Genomic DNA, 10,591 nt, shown 5'->3' on the forward strand with positions numbered 1-10,591 from the left:
AATGTGATGTCCCTACCAACTGAGCTAAGCTCACGGAACGAAATGAGTTAGTTTTATTCCACTTTTAAAAAAATAGAATCAATACTAAAATATAAGTCAATTTAAATTAATTTATAAAAATACTTTATTTTATAAGTAAGTAAACTAACACAATTAAATTAAATAAAATTAGCTATTTTTGACAGGAGTACTGGCTGCGCTTTATTCCCACGTGGACAAAGCCTATTGCAAGTACAATAATACCCTTACCACCCGCATTGGTTCCAGCTCCGCAGTTTCAGCATTCCAGCACACACGCTACCGCATCAGATAAAACTCTCAACGTCATTTACCATTCACCCCTCAACACAACTCCTTTCTACACCGACTGCGTACGAATCAACAAAAGAACAAAAAAACAAAGCCGCGAAATACTTTCCAGAAACAAAGCGAAAGAGAAAACAGAAAGAAAAAAAAATAAAAATGAAGATCACCGCTCTTTTGGTGCTTAAATCCACCGGTGACGGTTCAGAATCAGTTTTTCTCGCAAACGCTTCAGATGTGAGTCACTTCGGTTACTTTCAACGCCATAGCGTCAGAGAGTTCATCGTTTTCGTAGGTCGTACCGTAGCTAATCGTACACCTCAAGGCCAGCGTCAATCCGTTCAGCACGAAGGTTTAATCAATTCCATATTATTCCTTCAATTTCGCAATCTTAGGGTTTCATATTCGAACTAATTATCGGTTTCGGAATTTGAATTATGCGAATCACGCGTTTGTGAGTTTTCGATTTTAATTTCTCCTTGATCTATCTGGATCGGGTTCATAGTTAATAATTCACATGTATTTTAATTTTTAACCGTTTTCTGATTTGAGTTAACATTTTATTGTTTTTAGACTTAAGCACTGTAATTAGAAAGGATTATTGATTTGATATTTGATGGTTATTAAAATTTTCGAGTGTTTGAAAATCTGTTTACCTTTGTTGTTGTTTCATTTGCAGAGTATAAGGTGCATGCTTACAATAGAAATGGCCTTTGTGCAGTGGGATTTATGGATGATCACTATCCAGTCCGGAGTGCGTTTTCTCTTCTCAATCAGGTGAGTGAGAGTGAGAGCAGGGTGTTTAGGGTCAATGTTGTTGGTGTATTTATCATTTGCAGCTTGTGTTATGTTTTGAGCAATCTCGCGGTAGCTTGTTATGTATTTTGCTGCTTCCTTTGTGATTAGGTTATGGTTATAAGACTGTCTTTTTTCTGTTATCTCGGTGCTGACTATTAATTACATCGATGCCATTTTTCGGTTACTTGCTTTGTCGGTAAATTGTGAATGGAATCTTTCAGTTAGAGGCATTTCACATTTAGGAGTTCGACTATATTTTTATGCTAGTAGTTGGCCCATTTTGTTTTTGGTGAAATTTTGGAAGATAATTTATGCATTGACAATGTAAAATGCTTCCAATCATATCTCATCATGATGTACTTTGTTGTATCACGTCATAAAATATCTCAACAAATATCTATATTATGATATGATCAGACGATTTAGTTATTATTTTACAATTTATGCCTCTGGTATTACTGAGGATACTTTAACTGTGTATTGACACTTTAAGTGGACCCATCTGGCTCGGCTCGGTTTGGCTGGTCCAACATGATGTTTCGATATGAGGATTTAAGATCCTAAAATAATGTCTAATTCCTTATTTAATTTATGGAGATCTTGAGACTTTCTGTCTTTGTTTTTCATTTTTTCATGGTTTACTGTCTTGTTATCATACTAACCCAATCATGTTTCATTTCCTCGTGAACACGCTCACAAAGGTAAACCGTCAACTCAGTAATGACCGTTATGAATATGTTGTATTAATTCCAAATCCAATAAAATCATGAAACCAATATGAATATGTTGTATTAATTCCAAATCCAATGAAATCACGAAAACAATTGGTTTGGAATGTTGTAGAACTGCCATTATCGATGTTGTTTTCCTTTGTGCCTTGGCCACCATATGTTATATCCCTGGTTGGACTTAATAATCTATATCCTTTAATTTTGGTAGCAAGGATCTCATGTCCGAACATCTGTTTCCCTCCTGCCTTTATATGTCGATGTAATTTGCCCTATGTCTATTATGATTTGCACCATATTATTACAAGTTTAATTTTCTCGTCTTTAGTGAGAATTCCATGTCTATTGAGTGCATTCTTGCAAGTTTAAGTTTCAATATGTTTGGGTGGCGAGTAAGAATAGATGTTAGTTATATCAGGTGGAATATTAATAAAATATGATGTCTTGCAGGTGCTGGATGAATATCAAAAAGCTTTTGGCGAATCTTGGAGAAGCATTCAGGCAGACAGTACTCAGACATGGCCCTATTTGGATGAAGCTCTCGTGAAATTCCAGGCATGTAATTGCCTCTTCATCATTATATTGGCTTCAGTTATTTTTATTAAAAAAGTGAATACTATTTATAATTGCGTCAAAGAAGTTTTTTTTTCTTTCTTTCTGCCAACCTTTCATATGGTGGCTTTTGACTCGGACCTCATTTTTATGTCCATGTCAAATTTCAGGACCCTGCAGAGGCTGACAAGTTGTTGAAAATCCAGAGGGAGTTGGATGAAACAAAAATCATCCTTGTAAGTATTAAGAATGCATGACTCTATATTTCAAAGTAGCACATGGGTTCCCTGTATCTTTTGTCTACTAAATTTACTTCTCTAGTTCTTTTTAGTTAGACTTTTTGTTGTGTAGCTATTCAATTTTTAACTTAACAATGATAGGCTTCGTATTTTCTAAATGAAGTTTTTGATTGTTTGAGACTCGGCATAGGTTTCCAAATAAATATAGCTATAGATGAAAATACCAGTATCATGCAAGCCAAGCATCGGTATAGTAGAGCCAAATATAATGTACTGTTGCAAATTTTTACTTTCTTTGCATTGTGATGTCGACATGTCGTCGATTTTAATGATGTCTGTCAGCTGGATTGCAATTGTTCAGTTTCTGTTATTATTATTATTATTATTATTATTATTATTACTATTACATTTACTTGATCATGTTAAGGAAAATTTGTTAATCTTGATTTAGTAATTTTATTTGGGTGTGTGGGCTTTTCTCACTTCCTCCTCACTAGATTGGCTAGTTTGGTTCTCTGCATGTTTTTCTGGTTTGTAGATTTAAGATTTCTAAGAACTGCATCAGACACAAACAATGTAGTATTTATCATGACTGAATTTTATTATTTTCTCTCACCATGTGATGATTTTCTGTTGTAAACAGCACAAGACCATTGATAGTGTGCTTGCTCGAGGGGAGAGGCTGGACAGTTTAGTTGAGAAGAGTTCTGATCTTAGTGCAGCGTCGCAGGTAAGTAATACAGCTCTTGTTTTGCAACTCTGCCCTCTGGGATTGTCCCATGAGCACATATGATGTGGTTACGTACATTCAGATATTTGTTATTTCTCCAACTCTTCTCGTTTTTCACTACTAAAGCTTTGGTGTATGTGGTTATGGTATTCATTATGCATGTATTATTGCATTTTGTTCCTGTAATTAATGTCATTGTTGGTTAGATTTCTGGTGATGCTTTTATTTAAGTGATTACGTGATGATAGGAAATAAATCATATTAGGGACATGTGGCTTGCAAATTTATGAGTTCTTCCAACTTTCTTTTTTTTTTTAAATAGACTCTGTGCTATCTGTCTTTCTGAGTCTATCTACATCAGAATTCGTTTTCATATAAGTTGCTAATTATATATTACCATAACCCAAACATTAGAGTCTTATTAGGTCCCTTCCTATTTATTACCAATAGACTCCAGAAACCTATCAATACCACCTGCCTGAAATGTATCTCAAAATGCATGCTGCAAGGGACTAGGCAATGTCACCTTCATTGATTATCAGGTAGCTCAATTTTGCCGAATGATTTTTTCAGTAGAGCATATTGTCCTTCAGCGTCAACCCTTGATTCTGCAGCTGCAACACGCCAACACCTACTTTTTTAGATTGAAATCAATAGCAAGCAGCTGACCACACAAGTGCCTAGCGCACATTCTTAATATCGTTGAAATTCTTTAGGTTCTTTATCTGGTCCTTGTTTTTGGCTAGATTATAAGATTGTCTATCATTATTTATGCGTCTAATGATTTCAAACTTCTCTTTTTCAATATTTATTTTGGTTGCTAAATCGTTAATGATTCTATTTATTATTTTATAGAGAAATATGATTTATTTTGAATATACCAGTGGGTTGCATCTCATGAAGAGAAATTCTCAGTTTACTACTATTAATTGAAATTTGTTTCCCACTTTGCTGAGTTGACACGAATATGATTCTGGTGTTTGAAACAGATGTTCTACAAACAGGCGAAAAAAACCAACCAGTGCTGTACAATATTGTAAGCTTTCAGGACCATCAGTATCGTGCAAGCTCGTCTGAATCCTGTTCGACATTGATGCTGTTGGATAGGGTGAAAATAGCTTCATATGTCTATATCACTCTCCATTGTTTGTTTTGTGAAATTCTGTGATCTTCCCGATATATGTATTTCAGACGGGAACCAAATATTGGCCAAAGGTCTTACCGTGTTGCCAAATTAACATTCTCATTGACCTTGTTTGTGTTGCTTATTACTATGATAAATTATACTGTAGTGTTTTGCATATATAATTGTTTTGATGAAGCCATTTGAAGTTACTCCCTCTCTCACAAAATGAATGAAATACTTCATTTCAAAAAAAAGTATAAATAGTATATATCAGAAATTGAAAAAAAAAAAAGAAAAAAAGAGAGACAGTAATATTTTTACTAAAGAAATCTTGATAACTATTGGTTTGATGTAATTAATATTGAAAATTGAAAAACCCACTTGAGTTGGTGCATTGGTATTGACTTGGGACCTGGGAGTGTGCTCCTCTTGAGGTCTGAGGTTCGATTCTCTCTGGCGCCAATTTGGGTGGGCTAATTTAGCTTCTTCAAAAAAAAAAAAATATTGAAAATTGAAAATGTTAGTATTTGTTTTTGGATAAATTATTTTTGCAAATTGATGGGTTAGTTTAAGACAGAGTAATATGAATCATATGTATTGGATATTATTATATAAACATTTAATTTCATGATTTTATAAACAGTAAATAAATATATCATTGGAATTTGGAAATGTCTTCTAAATAGTAAATATATTTTTTAAACTAATTTTTTATTTATAAAAAGTACCTATAAATAAAACTCTCAATATTCTCATATAACCAGAGGTTAATATAAAAACAAAAAAATACAATAAACTTTTTTTTGGTTACATCAGAAAAAATAAAAATAAAAACTAGGTCCATATAAATGACGCTCATTGAGCGTTACTAGAAGTGTTAAGGGCATACTAGGAAAATACTCATTAACTATAATAAAAAAGTCTAAACAACTTAGCTTCTATTTTTGTAAGACCATTTACAATGGTTTCAACACCAACTTTTTCAATTATCAACACTCCACATCATTTTCTTTTTCTTCCATCTAATAATTCAACACTCTTTCAACTTTTACCCTTTCCAATGGTTTTTCATTCAACACTTTACCCCACCACTTTTTATTTCATATTCTTATTTATATTTTTGTTTTTATGATTACATAAAATTACAATTATCGATTCAAATTAAATTAAAATAATAAACACTTAACAATTTATTTTTTTAGTTTTTTGTAAAAGAATTTTGGGTGTTGAAATGATTATTGGGATCCACTTCACTAAAAAAAAGACTAAAACTTCAAAATAAACACTAATAGAAAGATAATAATAAGATTAAGATAGTGAAAAAATTATTTTTTTTTCTGTGTCCAAATCAAATGAACCGAGTCTCTATTTATAGACATAAAAAATCATGAATTTTGGTAAAAAAATAAAAAATTAATTTGCAATGAAATAATCGAGTTCAAAGTATTAATGTGATAAAAATCCATATAGCCAATCATATTCAAACACGTGTCTGCATCAGCTTTCTCTTTCCGCGTGGTATGCTTTGCAACGCACCCTGTCGGCATGTGTCGTGCACGCACTAAGTTGAACGAACAGAAACGTGCCACGTGTCCCTCCGTTCAACATTCAACCGCGTTGAATTTTTTCAACACCTCTCTCATTCACATCGTTCAACACACATTTTCAACACTCCCTCTCTAATGGTTTGCTACATTCAACACCCATTTTCAACACCCATTGCAAATGGTCATTTGTTTGGTTCCTATCTCCAAATGCAACTTAGGCTCACCTTATTTTAATTTGGTTCCTTTAATTTCATAATTTAACTTGTTTTCATTATGAGGACATGTTTAATTTGCAAAAGATAAATAGTGAATAATATAAGATATAACAACCTAAGACATAACAATACGAGACAAACTTTAAAAGATTGAACAATATTTTGTCTTACAAGATGTTTGATGGATACAAAATTATTTTGATATTTTAAACAATTTATACGAAAGACAAAAAGTCATCCTATAATTTAGTGGTGAACAAAAACTTCAGTTTTTAATTTTTGGTTTATAACCCTCTATTCCTAGGTGAAAGGGCCCCTAGTAATTCAGAGTTCGGCCGCGAGGTAAGTAAAGTCTGGCCAAAAAATTGTTCCACTCAGAAATCCAATTTTTTATTTAAAACCAAACATAATAAACAAAAATTGTTATATTTAATCCCTATTTTCCTACAAATCAAGCTCACCCTAAGTACATATTACTCCCTTTTGTCTAATATCATTTACAAATATAAATAATTCTCCTCTATACTGTGTCCCAAAGTCTTCTTCTCTATATAAATAATTAAATTTAAATTAAATATCTTTTATAAATAAATAAATACATACATACATACTTACTATTTTGATTTTCTGAGTATATTTTAAATAATTTAAATTAAATATATCTTTATAACATAAATAAATAAATACTCCTACATTGTACTATAATTTAATTTAAGTATATTTATTTAATTTAATTAAAGAGGAGAATATATGAGAAGATAACCATATCCATCGTCTCGTTCTTTCTTTCTTTCTTTCGTCTCGTCGGCAATTGTGCTGCTTTGAATTGAGGGTTTGCAGAGTTCCATTTCCCATTTTACTTCTTCAAATTGAATAACACAAATGCGTTATTCTCATTCATAATTCTCAAAATACCCTTACATGCAATTCCTCAATTCAACACTTTCCTTCCAATACGGTACGTTTTTCTTTCTTCGCATCCTTCTTCTCTGCTAGCTACCGTTTTCTTGTAACTGTGTTTTTCTCTAACCCCCAATATTTTTTTGGTGTTTGTTGAATAGGTCTTACTGAATAGTTTGGTAGTTGAAGACCTAAAATGGTTTTAGTTTCCCATCAACCGCAGGTAACGTATATAATCATAAAATCAAAACACACAATTGATTGTAGCACACAAAATATTAGAAAAAGTACTACATTCTATGAAAAAATTGATCTTAGTAGTAATTGATGTCAATCAGAGTTGTTTATCATTCATTATCAATAGGTGTTGTCAATTATTTGCATTATTGCCTATCCACTTAATTGTTAAGATAATTTTTCATTGCTGTATGATGGTCTCGAAATTTAGATTTAGTTTCAATGCTATTGGAGTATTATGATATTCCCTAGAGTTTTAGCGATGTTTTCCGGTGGCATCTATTGAACTAGTATATGAAATTGAGTAATTGGAGCGCCATAATAGTCGATAGTTATTAAATATTCTGATGATGAGATGATTTTATTTGAAAGTTGAAGCTATATAAATGATAAACCTCTCTGTCACAAAGTTTCCTGACATTAAGTTTAAAAAAATCACTGATTTTTAGTAGGCATTTTGTACTGCAAACCTGGACATGCGAAGGGTATTTGAATTATTGATACTTTGTTTACTTTTCTCCAGGGCTTGTATGTGACATTTTCATCTAGGAATTTGCCACGGAGCAAAAGTTTGAAGTTGAAGCAGTGTTTAACAAAACGTCACTTGATTGGAAGAGCTGATTGGCATCACATATTGAAGCAGACTAGTTGTCTAAGGTGAAAATATTGCAATCTTTATGTGGTGATGGGAGTTATAGACAGCCTGTTATGTCACCCTCTAGTCACTAGTTTTTGCAACTATGTTTAGAATGAGTTAGTGCATAAAAAAATATGTTTAGAACAAGTAATGTAATGATGGAAGTACTTTGCAATACAGTAGATGAATCTATGATATGATTTGGTGTAATCAAATTGATTTGCAACTCTAAAGAGCCTCCCTGAAATAAAAACTAAAACTTACAAGTCTTGATTTATCAGTTGTCTTTATATTATTCCATCATCCAAAGTATCTGTTGTAGAATTAAAAGTTAATTTATGCAAGAGAAACTATTTGAGGAGAGAAAAACAAGACGGTGTATGCACATATTTCTTTTACCAATGGTTTATTTGAGTATGTATATATGTTTAAATTTTCAATTATAATTTTCAGTGTGTATATATGGTTTCTTTGAGTGTGTATATATGATCCTTTATTTCTGCATTATATAAAGGATTTCTTGTTTCCAGTGTAGGGCCTCCTCACATTTGTGGATCCAAGTTTAGACATTTGACGATTACAGGCTTCAAGAGCAGAGACCGAAATGATGATTCGGTAACCAGAAGTGATGAGGTGAAGATCCGCAAGACCTCAGTTAGAGTAGAAGAGAAGAGGGAAGTTAAGTCAGAATCTCCAAAGACCCACAATGTTCCACTCTCTGGTGCCTCTGATGCTAATGAGAGCCTTGAAGAATCATCTGTTATTCATAAACTTTTCAAAAAATGGGTGACAATCTTGTGCTCACCATCATCAAATCAAGGAGTGGAGGAATCTTTGGGAGAACCACCTCCAGAGGTTTTATCAAAAACATCACAAGGGATGCAACAGACTGAAAAAAAGCAGACTTTGAAGGTGGTGTGGTCTACATTTCAGTCTCTGGATGCAACAATAAAGATTCCTCTCTTAATATTGTGAGTATGACAGTTTGTTCATTTCTGCATATTATGTATGCTATCTGGTTACCGTTACATAACTTCTGATTACTACTATACTTGGGATTAGGAAAGAGGGTGTGTATTCATTCCTTATTGTAGCACTAGCATACATATATTAAATTACCGAGGTCTTCAAGTTAATATGTCATCTGCTAGTCATATATTTGATTTCACTAGTTGTCAACTTGGATTTCTTTGTTGAAGCAAGTTTTGGGTTATTAGAGTTTACCAAGAAAAGAAAAAGAAAAGCAAGAGGGGGAAAGATTACACATGTTCACTTCTTATTGTAGCATATGCGTATTAAATTATCGAGGTCTTCAAGTTAATTTGCCATCTGCTAGTCACAGATTTGATTTCATCAGATGTCAACCTAGCTTTCTTTGTTGAAGCAAAATTTAGGTTATCAAAGTTTACCGAGAAAATAAAAAGAAAAGGCAGAGGGGATTAACATGTATAGTATACTAAGAGATTAGTCTTTTTATGTAACTATCATTTTTAATATCCTGTAAATGCATGTCTTTTCTACATTAGCAAATTAAAGATTTTATTATTAATGCTTAAATAAGTTCTGGACTGGACCTCCTTTAAGAGTCCGGGTCAATAGTTTTATGAGAATCCTCTGTAATTTTTATGTTTAAATTTTAATAACACTTTTATTTTAGATTTGAACAACATTTGTATGTTGTAATACGTTTGTTCCAAAATTCCTGCCTATAAAAATTGCCTATCAGTATATTTAGCGTTTTTAAGAGAAACATATGGAATCCTATCATTATATCCTAAACCGTATGTAACTACTTTTTGCAGTTCTATTATGCTTATATTACTTTTAAATCATGTCAACAAACAGCATATATTACATTAGACATGAATGCTTCTTTTTCTTTTCCCCGCATCATCTAATTCCATATTTATCTGCAGTGCTCCTTTCTTCCTGGCTGTTAATGCAATTTATGGTCCTGAAGTGTCCAAGGAGTTAACTCCATTATGGATTATAGGGCCACTCGTTGTGGCTCTATACGTCATGATGGTGCGGGTGCTGTGTTCACTTTATGTCTACAGCTTCAAGCAGACTGTGAAAGTAATTGTGAATTTACCCTCATACTGCAATTTAGCCCACAGCTACATTTTTCATGGCAAGCTCAAAGAAGATATAAAAGCTCATATTTTGCAGCCTGTATTGAACATAAAAAATGCAGATTATAAACAGCTGACAAGAAAAATGTTGAAAGTATTGTCAGAATGGATGCGAGAGAAGTATATTGATTTTGTGGAATCAATATGGCCCTATTATTGCCGGATGATCAGATTTTTAAAGAGTTCAAATCTTATATAAATTTGAAAATATAAATTTGTATTTTTGTTTAGGGTAAAGCTTCTTCTGGATAGGGATAAAATAGAAAAAAATTGGAAGGGGGAGTTCCTTGAAGTATCTTGAAAACATTTTTTGGTGTTAGGTTAGGCTGCAACTGTATTGATTGGTAATTACAAGGTTGTGTATTAGATTAATTATACTGTTGTATACTATACTGTGTAATAATTGGAAGTTGGCATACGTTATATTCAATCCAGCTCCTAGCACTA

General features: G+C 32.6%; 2 protein-coding genes across 2 annotated transcripts; both read left to right on the forward strand.

Moving 5' to 3' along the window:
- The first annotated feature begins 234 nt into the window (after positions 1–234).
- LOC123884226 (VAMP-like protein YKT61) lies at positions 235–4,685 on the forward strand. The gene is made up of 6 exons (XM_045933289.1): positions 235–655; positions 983–1,080; positions 2,280–2,384; positions 2,552–2,617; positions 3,264–3,350; positions 4,340–4,685. The coding sequence occupies exons 1-6, from the start codon at positions 463–465 to the stop codon at positions 4,388–4,390; spliced, it is 600 nt and encodes a 199-aa protein (XP_045789245.1). The 5' UTR covers positions 235–462; the 3' UTR covers positions 4,391–4,685.
- Positions 4,686–6,965: 2,280 nt separating this feature from the next.
- Positions 6,966–10,591, forward strand: LOC123885558. The gene is made up of 5 exons (XM_045934836.1): positions 6,966–7,196; positions 7,300–7,361; positions 7,899–8,032; positions 8,543–8,983; positions 9,929–10,591. The coding sequence occupies exons 2-5, from the start codon at positions 7,335–7,337 to the stop codon at positions 10,341–10,343; spliced, it is 1,017 nt and encodes a 338-aa protein (XP_045790792.1). The 5' UTR covers positions 6,966–7,196; positions 7,300–7,334; the 3' UTR covers positions 10,344–10,591.

The sequence above is a fragment of the Trifolium pratense genome, linkage group LG5 (genome assembly GCF_020283565.1).
Source record: "Trifolium pratense cultivar HEN17-A07 linkage group LG5, ARS_RC_1.1, whole genome shotgun sequence".
In the NCBI taxonomy this organism is placed as follows: domain Eukaryota; kingdom Viridiplantae; phylum Streptophyta; class Magnoliopsida; order Fabales; family Fabaceae; genus Trifolium; species Trifolium pratense.